The following is an 18,644-nucleotide window of genomic DNA, read 5'->3' as shown; positions in this document are numbered from 1 at the left end:
TGAAAATTTATCAGGCAGTTAATCAGGAGCAAAAACTTACATATAATGTGCATTATTTATAACAGAAAAAAAAGAACAAACTGTCTTACAATTTTGGCAATTATGTAATCATCCAGGACAAGAAAGCCTTATTGTTTCTGTGATGTACGTAAGCATTAAAAAAAAAATAAAAAATTCTGGCCCTATGAGTTTCCCTGAGAGAACCATCCTTGGGGTAGACCCATTCTGGGCTGTAGCTGTAGCTCAGTGGTAAAGCCCTTGCCTATCACCCCAAGCCCTGGGCTCTATCTACAGCGCCTGAGGGGGATGGGGAATCTTTGTACAGAGATGTCCTTAGGGAGGCAGTGCTGGGCCCTGGGAACTGAGTCTCTCCTCTTGACCTGGTGCCTTCCCCCACCTTCTTCAAGGATGTAAGCCACCCCCAGTGTCCTCCCTGGGACAAAAGGGTGGTAAGGTGAGAAAGAGTTGGCTGCTGTGTACTCTCTGACCTTTATTTTTCAACCCTCACAAATACAGTAATAATAAAATAGCAACTTACTTTTTTTCTGGGCCCCTGGTATGTGGTAAGCATTTTACCTGCTTATCTAATTTAATCCTCCCAACACATCCCCAGTGACATCCCCAGGACCTAGTGACATTATTCCTTTGTTTTTGTTGGAGATATTGTAGCAATACTGGGGATCAAAACTAGGGTGTGAGGATTATGCTTTTGTTTGTTTTTATTTGCTTGTTTTGAGATAATCTTCTTCTATAGGCCAGTTCTCTACAGGCTGGACTTGAACTCTGTAGCCCAGACTGGCCTAGGCCCTGCTTCAGCCCCCAAGAGGGATCATTAACCGCCCCCACCACCACCCTGCCACCTTTTTGATACCGGAGACTGAACTCAGGACTTTTGTGCTGAGCTACATTTCCCAGTACTTTTTACTTTGGGTCAAGATTGGGCTAATTTTTTTTTTTTCATTGTTTGTTTGTTTGCTTTTTTGAGGCAGGGTCTCCCTATGCAGTTCAGGCCAACCTTGTGCTCACTTTGTAGCCAACACTGGTTTGCTCTTGAACTCATAACAATCCTCCTCCCTCAGCCTACCGAGTGCTGGGATTACAGTTGTGGGCCACCAAACTGGCTGTTAAATTCTTAAATTACTTAGGCTGGCCTCCAGCCTGAGGTCCTCCTGCCTCAGCCATCCAGAGTGCTGGGATTAGAGGGGGCAAACCTGTTTTGATTTCTAAAATAAGAGAACTAAGGCTTGGAGAGGTGATTATTTGGCTGAAGTCCTCGTATTTCTCTGTAGTTTTTTCCCTGGCTCTGTTCCTTTTCCCTTCTGTCCCTCTTTATCTAGCCCACTACTCCCGAGCTCTCTATCTCTCTAGGAAGCTTTTCATTTTTTCCCTAAAGGGAGTGCATCAGGCCCTGGAGGCAGGCTTTCAGGCGAGCACTTCCCCTTTCCTTCTGCTGCAGGCTTCTAACTTTTGCCCCAGGGGCCACAACCTGCTTTTCACTCTGTGGCAGACCGTCCTGGTGTCTTTTCCTCCACGACCAGACCCTCGAGGTCAGTAGGTGCTGCCACCCTTCATCTCTCTGGTCTCCTTCTTGGGTCCTCTATTCTTCAAACTCTTCAACTCTCTTCAACACCCCTTCTACACCTTTTTCTCTTTTCTCGATTTCATTTCCCTTGTGTCCCTTTCCGCCTCTCTGGCCTTACCTTTATTATCGTTTCTAAAAGCAAATACATTATCCTGTCATAGCTTTTTTAAAATTTAGCGCAGTGGCCACATGATTCGTGCATTTATATGCAGCGCACTAATAGGCGCTATGCCTCACTACGCTGTGCTGCAAAGTCCCTGTGGGACGGTAGAGGTACCTGGTTGCTCAGCGGGTGTCCGAACAGCCTGGGGCACGGACTAAGAGTCCTCCGGAAATGGGGCACCGAGGGGCGTAAGCTGTTAATGCAGAGGCCTGGTGGAGGTCGGGGAGCGGTGGTGCAGAGCCCCCCAGCCTCTCTAGCTTCCTGCCGTTCTCCCCCAGGCCGAAGCTCGGGCGCCTGCGAGCTCAGAGATGGTGGCGCCCGGGCTCACCGCGTGCCTGGTCGCACTCGCGCTCCTGCAGCTGCACGCACTGCGCGCAGGTCAGTAGCCTTCTTGCGCTGCCCTTGTCCTGTAAGATGGAAAGGTTCCGATAAAAGCAAATGACCCCGTTGTGTTCCCGCTGGTGCCCTCCAGTAGGGGTCGCGAGGGTCCCTGGGGTTGTACCGGAAAGGTCTCAGAGAGGGACCAAGGCCGGCGGGAGCCTGGCTTGTGCCGGCCCTCACACGTCCTCGGCCCGTCCCCCAGCTCGCTTCGACGTGATTGGGCCCACCGAGCCTGTGCTGGTCGCGACTGGGAACGATGCGGAGCTGCCCTGCCGTTTGTCGCCCAACGTGAGCGCTGCGCACATGGAGCTGGGCTGGTTCCGAGAGGCGCCCTCGCAGCCCATGCTACTACATCGGGACCCGCAGGGGCGCGCGCGAGACCCGGCGCCCGAGTTCCGCGGGCGCGTGACGCTGGTGGCCGATGGCATCGCGGAGGGGCTCGCTGCCGCGCGGTTGCACAAAGTCCGTACAGCGGACGACGGCGACTACAGGTGCTTCTTCCGGGACGCCGCGAGCTCCGGGGAGGCCACTGTGCGCCTCCGAGTGGCAGGTGAGGAGGCTGGAAGGCTTTCACGTTCTCCTAGAGGTCCCAAGCTGACTGTATAGGTTGCTTTGAAACCATTAAAATCCACCCACAGGATCCCTTTTAGGCTCAAGATAGGCAGGAAGGTTTGAGAGGACAAGGGAAAAAGCAACGTGAAAATCTCTTTCCTGTCAGTGATAGGATATTTCCCCTATAAAATTAATTATATGGATGCTGTTATCAATGGCTATGTAATATTCTCTTATATCAATACATCTTAATGTATTCATTCAGTTCCCAGAATTCAACACTTAAGTTCTGTCTCTTCACTACTGAGGCTGTGCTGCACGCCTCTCGCAATTTAAGGTTACTTTATGGCTTAGTCTCAAAGGACCGATTTCCTAAGACCAGAGAGAGCACAGCCGTTTGCTAACATTCTTGATTCACCTAGAAAGTATACTCGTTTGATTATTTTCTTGATTCAAAACAAAACCTAGAGAGAAACCTGGAAAATGATTAGCATTCTGGAAGAAAGTACAAGTTGAGGTTTGACTTTCACACTTAAGTGGTCACTGGCATAAATCCAATCTGCTGAGCTATAACCGAGAAACATTTCTCCAGCAAGATTTTGCAAGAATGAAATAAAGTTAGACATACACAAAAAACTGCCTTGTCCATTCTGAATGCATTTTTATACATACAAGAAATAAATATTGTATTGATATAAGATGTATTAATATAAGAGAATATTACATAGCCATTGATAACAGCATCCATATAATTAATTTTATAGAGGAAATATCCTATCACTGACAGGAAAGAGATTTTCACGTTGCTTATATGTATAAGCTACTGTGTCTTAGACTAACTTACAATTTAAAATATACATATATACCATATTTAATGTATCATATATAACTCTTGTTTTTTAGGGAAAAGTAGTTTAAAATGTAAAGATTAACTATAAAGGGCTGGCAAGATAGCTCAGCGGACAAAAGTGCCTGCTTAGGCAAGTTTAGGCAAGCACAGGGACCGTGGTTTGATCACCCTGCACCACATGCCCCTAGGGTGGGCTGAGCTGGCCAGAGTCTGGGTGGGCAGAGTGGGGAGGCTGAAAGCAGGAGGATGCACGCCAGTCAGAGCTATGTAGTGAGACCCTGTAACAACCAAATACATTTAAAAGAAAAAAAAAAAAAAGATTGACTATAAAATTCTAGATATTTGATAGAATAAAACTGTTGTTACCTTTTATGAGTCACAGACACGTTTGAGAACCTAATGAAAATGTAGCCCTTTTCATGAAAATATGCATTCTCATTTATCTATATAAACTTGGAATATAGATAATTGTAGACACGTATTTGTGGGCTTTTCTCTACAATTCCGTGTTTCCCACAATTTTGTAATTATAAATTTTTTACTGAAAGAATTGCAACAATATGCATCATAATAATTATTGTAACTGTCCTACTAATCTGTTTTCAGCCTGTCTCATTGCTACTTCTTTCTCAATAAAATTATTTTTAAAAAAAGAATTGCAAAGTGCCTGCCTGGCAAGTGTAAGGTCCTGAGTTCAATCTCCGGTACCAAAAAAAAAAAAAAAGCAATTACATTCAGACAGGAAAAACAGCTTTAGGTTGCCTTTAGTTAGGGCATAATTAACTGTACGAGGGAAGATGAGGTTGAAACCATTTAAGAAAATTCCCAAGTCAACATTATGAGAGGAGGAAACTTAAATTAGCATCAACTTCAGGGAAAAGAACTTTCAGCCCTCCTTTTTCTCAAGAATAAGTCTCCATCCATCTTTAATATTCTAATCCCAGTTCTGCCCAAAGCCACCTTGTAATACACATTCAACCACAGCTCTTTCTGGAGCTCCCAGACTAGGACTCCCCCTTTTCTTTTCTATGTCTTTTGCTCTTTTTTAAAATTAGATTTTATTGGTAAATTACTGATGTAAGTAATGATCACATTGTACATAACTTTTTTCCCCACTCCCCTCCCCTCCCCTTAACCCCTCCTTTCCTCTCTATTTACAAAAGCTTTGTTTCCATGTTTTCCTTCTTTTCTAATTCTTTTTTCCTTGCCCCTTCCTTTCCTGCTCCCGTCACTAGTTCCCCTCCCCATTTGAACATTTTCTTCCTAGTTCACAATACCTATTATGCATTTTGGTCCTAATTTACACTTTTGGTTTCTCACATCAGAGAAACAATGCCGAATTTGCACGTGTGTCTGATTCATTTCACTTAAGAGTATGGACTCAGGTGCATCCATTTTCCTAGAAAGTCTCAGGTGTATCCTTCTTTATGCAACCCAGAACCCTTAACCTGCCCCTCAATCATTATGTTGCTGTTCTTACTGATTCAACAAGGGCCCTTGTGAAGGCTGATCCCAGCAAGGCAACGCTCTCTGATAAGGTACACGAAAATCCTTTCACTGAAACTTACTTGGTTTCCTTGTGTAATGGAATATAGAAAGGAGTCTCTCCCAATCCAAGTCCACTTTTCCATCCCCACTCCCTCGTTATAAGGATTCTGGGAAAGTAGCCATTGAAAGATTAGGGCCATCTCTCTCCACAGCCCTGGGCTCTGACCCTCACATCAGCATGGAAGTTTTAGAAAGCGGCGAGATCCGGCTGGAGTGCACCTCTGTGGGGTGGTACCCAGAGCCCCAGGTGTGGTGGAGAACTCCCACAGGGGAGAAGTTTCTGTCCATGTCTGAGTCCAAGAGTCCTGACCAGGAGGGTCTCTTCACCGTGGCAGCTTCCGTGATCATCAGGGACACCTCTGTGGAGAATGTGTCGTGCTGTGTCCGCAACCTGCTCCTTGGCCAGCAGAAGAAAGTAGGGATTTCTGTGGCAGGTCAGTGGGACAGGGCTGCTTCGCATGTTGCTGAAACTTCAGGACCACAGCAGCTGGACACCTGTCCAAAGTGACTTCATGATGGAGTTGTCTACTTTTCTTGTCTAAGCACTTGTCTGCTGACTTGAAGGCCCCCCCCAACCCCCTTAGAAGGATAAAGACTCTCAGGCTGGGTGTATAGCTCAGTGGAAGAGTGCTTGCCTAGCACATGCCAGGCCTGCCTGGCCTGGGTTAGATTCCCCAGCAGCCATACCACTACCACCACCACCATCAAAAAGAAATAAAAAAGATTCTCAAAGCCTAAACTAAAAGCTAGAAATTTATGTGAAATCTGAAGTAGAGAAGCTCTGTATTGAGATCCTTCTTGATCTAGGTGCTTCTTTCTCTGAATAAGCAAGAAGACAATTACCATCCTGGCCTCCTTCTCCCATGTAGACCTGGGTCTAAGTCTCCATGGCCCTCAAGACAGCAAACCCTCTCATTCCTTAGATGAGGCCTGTGGTTTAGATAAGAGCCTGTCCCTAGTTTTGAGTCAGCAAGTCCCTTGCTAGTACACGCAGGTGATGTTTCCTCTTCCTTAACCATCTCCCTCAACCCTTGGGCTCCCATTCTGCAGTGGTCATCAAGAGGGGGCACCTGTGATGGCATGACTCGGTCCTTTATGGCCTTTATTTTATATGCCCCATTTCCAAACATGCCCCTTTCTTCACTTTTCTCTTTTTCTGCTCTTTCCCAAAGTCAAATATTTCTTTAAAACTTTCTTGGCATTATAGGGATGACTTTTTGCCATGCAAGGGATGGAAGTTGTATTGTCTCCAGGTGTCAGGAGAGAAGCTGGGTGTTCTCTGAGTTTACCAAGCCATGCCCTTCATGGGGACTTTGTCTTTAGCTCCCGACCTCCCGAGGCTGACTCCCTGGCAGGTGGCTGTGGCTGTCGTCCTAATGGTCTTGGGACTGCTCACCATTGGGTCCATAGTTTTCATCTGGAGACTATACAAGGACAGATTCAGAGAGAAGAAAAGTGACTTCAGCTCCAAAGGTAAGTGACAGCATGCACAAGGACACCTGGCAGAAGTGTCAGGGGAGGCTGGGTCTGTGCCCCTTAGTGTGTCCCAGCAGGGAGATCTCTGTTTCTAGAGTTCTGACTCTTAAAAGACAGCCATGAGGCTTCTAAAATCAGATGCTACATAGGGACAAGAGAGGTTTAGGGCCCAAGCAGAGGCAAAGTGCTTTAGACCCAGGATTTACTTCCTGTCTACCCTCAAGCCCTTCCCCCACTTCTGACTCAAGTTCTCAGCAGCAAAAGATCTACTAAAGATCTGATCCTCACCCCATCCTCAGCCAGGAGGAACTTCCTGAATATTTCTTAGAAAATAAAACAAATCCTGTTCTTGATTTCCTGGTTTCAGTAATCAGGTGGTCATGAACTCCTCCTTTATGAGTTTCCTACTCTAATCTCATCCCCTCCCTCGGGTCCATTATAAAAAGCCACTGAGGTAATTTTGTTTGTTTTCCAGAGAAACTCCTGGAAGAACTCAGTAAGTTCTGTCTTGTCATTATTTGATCTGCAAAGTTGTCTCTTTTATTTTACAATCTATCTCTAACACACTCTCTCTTTCATTGCAGAATCAAAAAAGGCTTCATTGCATGCAGGTCAGTAGGTCTGAATGTCCAAAGCCTCTGCAGCCTTTCCACTCCACCCCCACCCCATCCCTACCCTCATCCTCACCCCCACCGCCATCCCCCCACCCCACCCTCACCCCCACGGCCACCTCTGCCTTCACAGGCCTGTGAGACTTGGGCACAGAAACACTAAAGCACTTTAGTGAGGAGCACAGGACAGGGAGAGGTGATGGGCAGATGGCCTCAACTCTCCCTGGAGGCTCCTAGAGAGACCCTGAGAGATGTTAGGAGATGAGCCCCGTCTGTCACGGTCCCATTAGGGACTGGCCGCTTCTGTATCACCTGTGGCTGCTGATGAGGAAGAACTGCAGGGATTGAAGACTGTGGAAAGGGCAAGCTGCTCTTCCCGCAGGGCCTGTGTCCACTCTTAGATTTCTGCTTTATGCAGAAGGAAAGACAGGTCCCGTACCCTCCTGAACCCAAGGTGATCACTCTTTGTGTCCATCTCCAGTGAATGTGACTCTGGATCCAGACACTGCCCACCCTCATCTCTTTCTGTATGCGGATTCAAAATCTGTACGACTGGAAGATTCGCGTCAGAAACTACCTGAAAAAGCAGAGAGATTTGACTCTTGGCCTTGTGTGTTAGGCCGGGAGGCCTTCACCTCTGGAAGACACTACTGGGAAGTAGAGGTGGGAGACAGGACTGACTGGGCAGTTGGGGTGTGCAGGGAGAATGTGATAAAGAAAGGGTTTGACCCCCTGACTCCTGAGAATGGGTTCTGGGCTGTGGAGTTGTATGGAAATGGATACTGGGCTCTCACCCCACTCCGGACCCCTCTCCCATTAGCAGGATCCCCTCGTCGGGTTGGTATTTTCCTGGACTATGACTCCGGAGACATCTCCTTCTACAACATGTCCAACGGCTCTCATATCTATACTTTCCCCGATGTCTCTTTCTCTGGCCCCCTCAGGCCCTTCTTTTGCCTCTGGTCATGTGGTAAAAAGCCCTTGACCATCTGCTCTGTTGCCAATGGGCCTGAGGAGGTCACAGTCATTGCTGATGCCCAAGCCCTCTCTAAGGACATCCCATTGTCCCCCACCAGGGAAGAACCTGCCTCTGGGGATGCAGACACTCTCCACTCCAAACTAATCCCTCTGCAGTCCAGCCAAAGGGTTGCTTAAGGAGAATCCCAGCTGACGGCCTGCCTTTGTTCTCACCCTCTCTTCCATTGCCCTTTGAGACTATAGTGGCCAGCATCCCCCCAACCCCATAGGTCTTGCTTAACTGTCCTCAGGAAGGTGGCGCTGCCACTGCTAGAGTGCAGGGAGTAGGCCCTTCGCAACCAGCTTCTGTGCCGATGTTTGGGGGATGGAGGAGTGATTCCTAAACTGCTTCCAGCACTCTTATCCCTTAAGACCAGAACCTTCAGGGAAAAACACGGAGCAAGCTCAAAGGACAGCTGAGGGTTAGAGATGGCATTAGGTTGGCATGGGCTGTGGCAGAAAAGGCTTGATAGAATAGGGGCAGCGGAGTAACAGTTTTAGGCATACAGGAAACCCAAAAGGTGCCAGGAGAGGAAGATGTTATGTTAAAATACCATGAAGGAACCTAGAGGATACATCAGGATGGAGGTGAATAAAGTGAGCACAGGCATGTTCGTGCACCTAGCCTGCCCATAGAGCCTTGGGGACCTTCGAAGCCGAGTCCTGTAGGACAGAGATTGACCCAACTGCTGCACAGCCGAATGAGTGAATAGAAAACTGAAATGAGCAGGGCTAGAGGTTGAGCGACTCTAGGAAGGAAAGAATCATGCCTAAAACTAGTGGGTAGTGTGCACAACCAGGCCTCAGGCCTGCTCTCTGGCTGGATCCTGCTGCGTCTTCCTTCCCTGGAGCTCAAGCTGAACTCATGCTGTGGGATTTTTCTCATCTAGCTTTCTGCTATGGTTATCACCTTATCCCCCATCTTGATCTCAGACTCAGGCTCCCTCTCCCCTGTCCCAATATTCAAATGTCTCACGCACTCCTTCACCTGCCCCACTCTCATTTTCACAAAGAGCCCCCATTCACTGCCTCCCTATCCCACTTTTCCATGATACTCTTTGGGGCCCCCAGTGCAGCCACATTGAGCTCAGCTCAGCTGGATCATCATGCCCCTTTGCATTTGTCCCCCAGCCCTTTCCTGTAAACACCCAGAGTCTCCTGCCAAGAGATTGCATCTGTGCCCAGGCTCAGGCCTTCCAGTTCCACCACATCTTTCCAGCTCCTAGAATGGCTATTCTCCATGGTTTTGTTTTTTTTTTTTTTCTAATAAATCAGTCTGCTTGCCTGTAAACGCCTCTGAGCTTTCCTTTCTGTTACCAACAAGTGAAACCAAAATAAAAGAGAACATAGGAAAGAGCCATGCCTGGGAATGCAGCAGGCTGAGCAGTGACTGTCGCAAGACAGAGTGCCCCACGGGCCAGATGGGCACAGAGGATGTAGAAGGGCCACAGTACCTGTAGCTTCCTGCCATCAGTCTGTTTGGGTGGTGATTCCATTTCTACTACTATAAAGACAACTGACCCTTCCGGGTGGAAAGAGAAGCTGCCTTTTTAAATGAATAGCACTCTTCCAGGAGGAAAAGATCTTTATTGGTCATACTTGTTTAAAACAACAAGCAAACCAACTAACCTGAATTCCTGCTTAGAGGTGCTGGCAGTTTGGCAACATATGCAGCCTTCCTGTTCTAAATAAAGTATACAAAGTACCTAGTGATGTTTATTTGGCCTGGCAAGGTGGCACAGATCTATAATCCCAGCACTGTGGGAGGCTGCGGTGGGAGGGTCATAATTTTGAGCCTAGACTGGATAATTTAACAATTTAGCAAGGCCTTGTGTGAAAATAAAAAACTGTAAAATGAAAGATATAAGAAAAAAAGGTATGTGGCTCAGCGCAAAGGCCCTGGAATCAACCCCCAGTTTTAGGTGGGGAAAGGGGAAGAAACTAAAAACAACCAAATGCTGTTCACTTTTCTCAGGCAGTTGCATTATTGGCTTGTGGTAGAAGGTAGAACCTACAATGTACCTGCTAAACCTCCCAGAATAGACACCTGCCACCAGAATCCTACTTGAATTAAAGAAAAAGAAGTCCTCCTAGGCCTACCAGCTCTCTAGAGAGCTTCCTTTTTTCCGTGATCCTCAAGGAAATAGTCAGCCTGGCCTGGCGTGGGTCTCAGGGAATTCCACATTCTCTGCCTGACCAGCCCCAGGAAGCGCTTACCGGGTGGCACTAAGAGCCCTCCAGGGGTTCCCTGCCCAGCTGGCACCAGCTGCCAGAGCTGTGCCAGGAGGAAAGGCCTCTGACAGTCTAGTTTGTTTGAAAATTGCCTGAAAAGACAGGGCATGTGGCCTTGTCAAGGCCTGCCCTGCTCACTGGAAGCAAAGCCAGTGGTAGTGTAATTTCGGGAGCTCCAAGAAGGCCTCTTCCGCTGCCACAAATAACTGAGGTGTTTGCTAATGTTTGATTTTCTTTTTCTTTCTTTCTTTTTTTTTTATTTTCTTTTTCAACCAGAAATAAAACCCCTTCTACTATACCACCGAACATGAGACTGAAAGTACAGTGCCACCAAGATGAACACAGCCGACTTAACTTTACTCTCCCTAGTGCTGACTCAGCAGTTGCGTGTTTAGCAGAGTCTCTGCGAGGTGAGCGAGTACAGACATTGCGAGAAAGAGAAAAACAGTGGTCTCTCTCCTCAGTCACCAGCAGGCCCCCCACTTCTGTCTCTTAGGGCATCTCATCCATCATCCTGGGGGTCCAGTGACCTGGTATCACCTCCGATCTCCACCCTCAGAGCACAGTCTCTAACAGACCATCTGCAGCTACTTATACATGTACTCTGTCTCTCATTTAAGTCTTTAAAATGAAAAGCACTCATTTTCCAGAAAACACATAAAAGTTTATTTTAAAAAGTAAAGATGACCCAAAATCTCATCATCCAAATAGGACCAAGACCAACATCTGGGTTTCCTCTCTTCTTATTAAAAAAAAAACCAAAAAACAAAAAACAAACACCTCACTCAAGAAGGTCACAAGTTTGATCCCAGTCTCCAAATGATATAGGGAACCTCCAAACGACATAGGGAAAAAAGATCTTCCAACCTGTACGAGTTCATGTTCTTTAAAACCAAAGAATGAATTTTAGGAACAAACGGAGGTTATGAGCAGAATATATTTATTGAGGGAAAGAAAGCTCCTGTCCAAGAGAGGGACAGGAAGCCCCCCGACCCCCTGCAGCAGGTTGTTCCCCCGAGGAGGCTGTCTCTTCGACTTTTATAGTGTAAAATCATGTGGGGCTAAGGTGGAGAAAATGGGAACTCGCATAGGTGGATGTGGGGTGGGACAAAACTATGGTCAACCAAGACTACAAGCACCATTGAGATTACACTATGAGATTACAAGCACCATTGCTCAGGTAAAATTGATTAAGTCCGGGACCAAATGGGGAAGGGAGTCATGTAGCAAAGGGGCATGAATGTAAAACAGGAGCCATCAGATAAGGATTCTTTTTGGCTTTCTCAGGGTAATGATCAATCCGAGGATGCTAATCTTTAGGGAGGTTAGCACATATTTGGTCTTCAGGTCTGGCTCAGAGCAGGAGCATCTGTCCCTCCCACAGTTGTAAGGTGTCTGGTCTTTGTTCTCTCCTTCGAGGGCCTGAACCTGTCTGACTGCCTCTAATATTTCTATCTAACTCGGCTGCCTACAACACCCTCACCCCCCCCCCAAAAAAAAAGGAAGGAAAGAAGAGAAAGAAATCAAATGAAATGGAATTTTTCCTCTGTTGGGCATGGTTGCACACTCTTGTAGTTCCTGCTCCTCTGGAGGCTGAGGCAGGAGGATCGCTTGAGACCTGCAATTCAGGGCCAACCTAGGCAACATAATGAGATTTATCTGACTATAAACAGCTCTCAGTGGGCTCCCACTACAGCCAGGACAAAAACTGAGACTCTGCTGACACCGTCTGGCCTTGACAAGCCCTGCAGCCTGGCTTCTGCCCTTCCTCCAGCAGCAGAGAGCTCCTGTGGCCTCCTCATTGCCACCCATGACAGACCTCTGGGTGAGAGACTGAGCATCGTAGCTTACTACAGGGCACCAGGCGACTGGCACGGGCCACTGAGAGCAGCAGCCGGAAGAGACACTGAGAAGGTGTCCCTGTGAGCTACAGAGCCATTTGCTAGGCCAAAATAAATGCAACGGTCCCCTTTAAAGATACTTGTTAAGCCAGGTGTGAAGACGCGCTGTGATCCCAGCTCTCCGAGAGGCTGAGGCAGGCATTTGAGCCCCTCCTGGACAATTCACTGACTTGGCAAGACTATCTCAAGATAAATGAATGAATGAATGAGGATTTATTTATTTATCTATTATTTTAGTATGTCTGCTGCTGACGTGAACACTTAAATAAGGAAATTTTTTAAAAATGGGCTGGGGATGTAACTTAGTCTGAAGACCCTATGCTTGATCCTCAAAAAATTTGCTAATGTGTCTTATTTACCCTGCATTTTATTCGGCTTTGCTTTCCATATTTTTAATTATGAAAAACAGGCTTTTGGCTTTTGGCTTTTTTTCTTTCTTTTTCCTCTCTCTCTCTCTCTCTCTCTCTCTCTCTCTCTCTCTCTCTCTCTCTCGTGTGTTTGTTTGCTTTTTCTGTCTTTCTGAGACAGAGTTTCGCCTTGCAGTTCAGACTAACCTGGAGCTCACTTGTGGCCCAGGCTTTCTTCAAACTCGCACTGATCCCCCTGCCTCAGCCTAGAATCCCCCAGGACTAAGATTCCGTGCGCGACCCCTATGTTCCTTTCAGCAGACACTCGGACTTGGCCCTGGTGAGCTGGCAGTCCCCTGGGGGCCTAGGGACTGGCGGATGTCCTGCTTGCCCAGAGGGCCCACCTCCACGCCCCTCCCGAGCTTCAAGCAGAGCCCTCTTGTGTGGTGCTTCTGCCTGCCTTGGTTACTGCAGCCCACCACACCTGCACCACCGACTGGCACGTCGCTGTGTCTTCAGTGGACATGCGCTGTGGTGGGATGCAAGGGCTGCATCCCAGGCCTTGTGGGAGAATAAGGCCTGAAATCCCAGCGACCTTGCTGTCAGCACCTTGGTGACTTTTAGCTCTGGGATGATTCTGTCCTCTGTTTTCAAGGATGCTCTCAGAGATGGCACTGAGATTGGTTCAACAGTCAGTGGGCTGTGTTGTGATCTGTTCCTCACTACAAAAACACTCGACAAAAGTAACTTGCATCCAGGGTTAAGACCCTGCCATGTATTATCTTATTTTCCTAAAACATAGCCTACAAGGAACTATTACTTCTATTTTGCAGAGGAAGCACCTGGGGCTGGTTTGTTTGTGGTCATGGACTACAATGGGCTTAGTTGTTGCTGAGAGCCTGGAGTCCAGAAAGGCTCTTGTGTGCTTGAAATGGTATTTACTTCCATGAAATACATACAAGCTCTTCCTGGTATTCACTCCAGTAACTGGACCTGGTTCCACGTAGACTGATTTCATCTCATCTTCCTGGAGAGGTGGATTCTGTTCCGCGTGCACGGGGCCACCTCCCTGGTGGTGGCCAGCTCTGCCTCGCTCCCGCCTTTCCCTGCTTGGTCTCTGGTTTTCTGCAAGGTGCAAGCTGTGCTTTTCCCTGCTCTGCTCCGTGTTTTACAGATACTTTGGGCGGGAACCCTGCACCACAGAGGCTTAAACACTTTTTTTTTTTAGGAAAGGATCTACAGGGTGTTCAAGGTCTCACTACTAGACTGGACTCGTAGTGATCCACCTGTTTACAGCCTCCCAAGAGCTGGGATTATAGGCGCACACCGCCTCAGTGAGCCCTGGGGACGGGGCCGGCACGGCAACATTTTTATTTTTTTAATTTGGCTTTACCTCATTCTTGAAAGACTCAAACTTTCTAAAGCTATATCTTGAAACAATGATCTTAAACCTGCATGAGCCTCAGAGTCACCTGGAGCTAGCACAGTCCACTTAAACCACAATTGCAGGGTGGCACTCCAAGAACTGGTTTAGTTGATCTGGGATGGGGAGAAGGCATATTTGAAAATCCGAGAGAACCATTGTGCTAGGGGACTGTAAATAGCATAAGCTCTCATGCCTCACTTCGTGCTAGCCAGGGCAGTTTCTCTGTAAAGAATTACAGGGTAAACTGCACGCCTGTAATCCCAGTACTGGGGAAGCCGAGGCAGGAGAATAGATGGTGCAGTTCCAGCCTGGCCGGCTCTTATGAATGACACTTTGTCTAAAAAAAAAAGAAAAGAAAAGAAAGAAAAGAAAAGAAAGAAAGAAAAAGAAAAAGAAAAAAAATTCCAAACCAGAAAAGAAAACCACTCCCAAATAAATGAATTATAAGACCATTGCCTTTTAAACCAGTTCTCAAAACACATTCTAGAATCAGGTGGAGGTCTTGTTAAGCACGTACTTAGCAAAACCTCTGTATTTAAAGTTGACAAGGATTATATATATTTATGCTCCACAAAAGATGTTTTGATACATGGATCTATGGTGGAAAGGCTAGCACAAGTTAGTTACTGCATCTATTAGCTCACACCCTTCATTTGTTCTTGGTGGTGGTGAGTACATTTAAAATCTGCTCGCTTAGAAACTTCCAAGTACCGCACACAGCACGTTGTTATGAGCCCTACCCACCAGGTTGATAGTAGAAGCACAGGTCGGCGCAGGCTTGCTGTCAGGGGTCCCCGGGCACAGTGGGTACACAAATTACTGCACTTGGTTTCACTTTCTCAGTTTCCGTCACAGTGCGAGATCCCCACTGGGTGCACCCGATCTCCCTGGCGCCGCCACCGAGTGGACTCTGGCTTGCTGGAGTGGGCCAGCAGTGCTGGTTCTACGCGTGCGGCTTTCTATACAATCTGGGTGTCTGAAGGGCGGCGGTTCAACTTTGACCAGTGAGCTCGCAAATCAATCTTGAGAAAAAGAAAGCTAAGTAGAGTAGCATTTGTGAAACGAACAGATGTAAGCTCTGGGCAAAACACATAGCTACAACGTCAGGATGGCCGAGCGGTCTAAGGCGCTGCGTTCAGGTCGCAGTCTCCCCTGGAGGCGTGGGTTCGAATCCCACTCCTGACAGTGTAGTTTTTCTACGACCTGCTAGCCACCAACAAGTACATAGCATTTTCCTTAAATGGCCAAGGAGATGTTTATTTACTTCCGGAATGGAAGCTCTCTGCTCAAAACACATAAAGACAGCTATAGTAGTCCATTTTAACAGCATCCTGTCTGTTCTATCTCTAGTCCTTAGCTGTCTTTCACATGGAGATTGAGTGATAACGCCTCAGTTCATTCACCCTTGGCATCACTGATGTCCACAGACGTCTCTTTCGCTTTATTTTATTTACAGATTTCTTTCTTATTCTCTTTCCTGAGCTCTTCAACCCAACCCCAGCCCTAGTCCCACCCAAACACAGTGCCCAGGAGTCTTCCCTGGAAAGGCCATTCCTTTTCTATGCTTTTGTGGAACAACTGTTGTTGGTTTGGGTGCTCGTGTTTTTAATTCACATCATATTATAGATCTCCTTTTGGTTTTCCTTTGTTCCTTTGGTGCCCAAGGTTTGAGCTGTTTTGTGCACATCTGAGCTGATACTTTTGAGGGCTGCAGAAGGGTCTGTGGCATGAGGCCCCCTACTCCCCCAGGAGGACTTCCAGACCTGGCTTGTCCCTTTGCCACCTGTCAGGGTTCTAGCCAGGTACAGCTTCTAAGGAGTTGCACTGTGAGGCTGGCACTCAGGCAGAAAGACTCGCACGGCTTGGGGTCTGGCTGTCCATTAATTTCCATTTCTGGCCCAGTTTGGGCACTGCTTCCTTCAGGAAGTTGTCTTCACATCCTTCCACTTCCACTCAATCTGGATTTAAGGTTCCACTATGGTTCACAGCCCCTTGGTTCTTCAGTGCTGTACATCCCACTGGCCACTGAATTGTGTGTCTGAGCCTCCCCCCAACCTCCAGCATAGAACTTGGAACCTACAGGCAACAAACAAGATGCCTTTCATATAAGAGATCCTCAACAAATAGCCAATGCCTGAATCAACAAGCATTTGATTGGCAACCCTTTCTACTTTTACACACAAACCCAATCCATGATTTATCCATATATAGAGCTTCAGAAGATCTACGCCCTTTTGGGAGAGACAGTGATACACCTGGAATCTTCTATTGCTTGAATAGGCAGTACCGCTAGCCATGCGGAAGAGACCACTCAGTCTGGTGAGTGCCACTTGGTTGGGGCATGCTAGGAAAGGCGCCAGACAAAATAGAAGAATCTACAAAAGAGGAGTTTTTCTTTCAAGTTAAGTCAGATGCAACTCAGGACAGGACAAGACAGGGTGGCTTCTGGTGTCTCTGGAGAGCGCAGGAAATCGTGTGTATGGGGAGGCTAAGGACAGAGAAAAACTATACAAATTATTACAAAGAAAGTTCATTGAACTTTATGGTGCTTGATGGAGCTGACAGCTGTGGTCAGCAAGTGGCAGCAGTTACTGTGTAAAGCTAGTTTTAAGGTCATAGTGGAAAGGTCCAAGAAGAGGAAAATCTTAGTCTGAAGGACAAGGCAGCATAAGTGCTCGGCAGCCAGACAGCTTCTGCAGCATTGTTGGCCCTAAGCGCATCGTCTCCATGGCCTCTGAGTCTACTTTAAATGGGTATGGACAAGGCTATCACTCGTACAACCCTGATGGGGCAGGAAGGCAAGAAGAGGCAGCTTTTGTGACTGCAGGGGTGGTCTAGTGTGAATGACTGGCCCAGTGACCCAACCTGTGTACTTGTTTTGGGGTGATTGGTCTTCTAAGCCTAGAAAACTGGATTTCACCATCACAAGAGAAAAATATTAGTGAAAAAAGAAGCTTGTAACTAATTACATTAAACTCTACTCTCTACAAACACTGTGTTACATGCTTGGCTTTTGCGGGCTGCAGTGAAGTGTCAGAGGTGCCCCAGCATTCTCTGCAGCAGACTTACCAATCCTTTCAGACGGGCCTTTCCAAACACACATTGTCTGCAGAGTGAGAGTGCATCCTTTGGGAATTCCCTAGGAAAGACAGTAGAATGATCTTTTTATGGTGTTGCTCGTAGCTTAAAATTTGGTGAGTTAACTTCCTGCTTTCCCTACTTGCTTTGGTATTTACCCAAAAGCTTACATGTGGAATAAAAATGTAAGAAAACCAAGAAATACAGAACTTCATTCTTCAGAAGGAGAAACAAATTTATATTTGTTTCCTTTTTGTAAACAAGGGAGAGAGCCAAAACTTTGATCTGTATTTAAAAAACCTTGGGGAAGCCTAATGGATGAAAATTACCTGAAACGGTACATACCGATGAACCCTGTTACTGCACACGGGAAAACCACAAAAAGGCCCCGCTGGGATTCGAACCCAGGATCTCCTGTTTACTAGACAGGCGCTTTAACCAGCTAAGCCACGGAGCCCGCACACTGACTGGGGTTCAAATCGATAGGGAAAAGGAATGATCTTTGCTTTTGTTGCGTCTATTGTGTCGAGTTCTGTTAATGAAGAGCAGTTATCTGTGGCGCATTCCACCGCGGTCAAAGCACCAGCTGGGCGCCCCGGGGAAGCGGGTTGAGGGCTCACAGGAACACACTCCTGGTGTCGTGCAACGCGTTCCCGCCAGAGCACTCGTAGCACCAAGAACCGGGCTCCCAGGGAGCAAGCCAATTTAAGATTCCAGTCACTCCTTAGCACGTTTCTTTCAGAAAAATTAGTTTTCACTAGTTTACAAGCTTTTTGCTTGTCAGATTAACTAATGGAATTCCAGAGTCGTGGCTTAAAAATTCAAGACTATTTTTTTTTTAATAATTAACACTTTAATCTTGGAGAAAGATGAAGATCTCCCCCTGTAACTATACATACAAATGAGTTTGTGCCCAAACTCTCAGATTCGATAAGTTGTCACATGGAGCGCATTCACGAAAATTTCTATATGGTCATAGGGGTTTATGTGCCCCTACTTGTTCCCACCTCATCTATTTCTGTGTAATAAGTCTGTCACCAGGAGTACAATTTGAACAAGAATGTTTACTGAAACTCTGAACAGTATGAAGTCTGAAAACAACTTCCCAAGTGACCTCTGTAATTATGATTGGCTATTTTGAGGTCTGTCCTCCTGGTGATTGTACCAAAACCAACACATAAGTATTTCTAAACTGTATCAATATCTGAAAGTTTTGGGGGTCCCGCCCATTAGCTCAGTTGTTTAAGTGCCGGCTTAAAAAAGCAGTGAGGCTCAATTTCCACTGGTTCGATCCCAGATACTCCAGCCAAACCAGAAATGCCCTGAGTTCATGTTCAGGCAAAAAAAAAAAAAAAAAAATCCTTCTGAAAGTTATTTTTTGAAAGATAAACCTTTCATCCGAACTTAGAGGACCTGAGACCGATCTTTGGAAATGTCTCAAATAACAAGAAGTGCAAATACAAACTCCTTGTGTGGGCAA

General features: G+C 46.8%; 1 protein-coding gene and 2 non-coding genes across 4 annotated transcripts; 2 read left to right on the top strand and 1 right to left on the bottom strand.

Moving 5' to 3' along the window:
• The first annotated feature begins 1,491 nt into the window (after positions 1 to 1,491).
• LOC101566076 (butyrophilin subfamily 1 member A1) lies at positions 1,492 to 8,400 on the top strand. Of its 2 annotated transcripts, XM_023699983.1 has the most exons (8): positions 1,492 to 1,547; positions 2,024 to 2,123; positions 2,329 to 2,676; positions 5,229 to 5,510; positions 6,400 to 6,549; positions 7,028 to 7,048; positions 7,137 to 7,163; positions 7,645 to 8,400. In XM_023699983.1, the coding sequence occupies exons 2-8, from the start codon at positions 2,054 to 2,056 to the stop codon at positions 8,316 to 8,318; spliced, it is 1,572 nt and encodes a 523-aa protein (XP_023555751.1). In that variant the 5' UTR covers positions 1,492 to 1,547; positions 2,024 to 2,053; the 3' UTR covers positions 8,319 to 8,400. The 2 variants fall into 2 exon arrangements, with proteins under 2 accessions (XP_023555751.1, XP_023555752.1); XM_023699984.1 differs by lacking the exon at positions 5,229 to 5,510.
• A 6,788-nt stretch (positions 8,401 to 15,188) lies between these two features.
• Positions 15,189 to 15,271, top strand: Trnal-cag. The gene has a single exon. It is a non-coding gene; the product is annotated as a tRNA-Leu (tRNA).
• A 2,276-nt stretch (positions 15,272 to 17,547) lies between these two features.
• On the bottom strand, positions 17,548 to 17,621 carry Trnat-agu. Its single transcript has one exon. It is a non-coding gene; the product is annotated as a tRNA-Thr (tRNA).
• Between the last annotated feature and the right edge of the window lie 1,023 nt (positions 17,622 to 18,644).

This window comes from Octodon degus, unplaced genomic scaffold (genome assembly GCF_000260255.1).
Source record: "Octodon degus isolate 3935 unplaced genomic scaffold, OctDeg1.0 scaffold00119, whole genome shotgun sequence".
Lineage (NCBI taxonomy): Eukaryota > Metazoa > Chordata > Mammalia > Rodentia > Octodontidae > Octodon > Octodon degus.
The sequence above is the reverse complement of the archived record's forward strand: the minus strand, read 5'-3'. Positions and strand labels throughout refer to the sequence as shown.

Coding starts and splice junctions, on each gene's coding strand:
- LOC101566076 (XM_023699983.1), top strand. CDS start 2,054: ATGGTGGCGCCCGGGCTCACCGCGTGCCTGGTCGCACTCGCGCTCCTG. Junction 6,550..7,027: donor AAGTGACTTCAGCTCCAAAG/GTAAGTGACAGC, acceptor TTTGTTTTCCAG/AGAAACTCCTGGAAGAACTC. Junction 7,049..7,136: donor GAAACTCCTGGAAGAACTCA/GTAAGTTCTGTC, acceptor CTTTCATTGCAG/AATCAAAAAAGGCTTCATTG.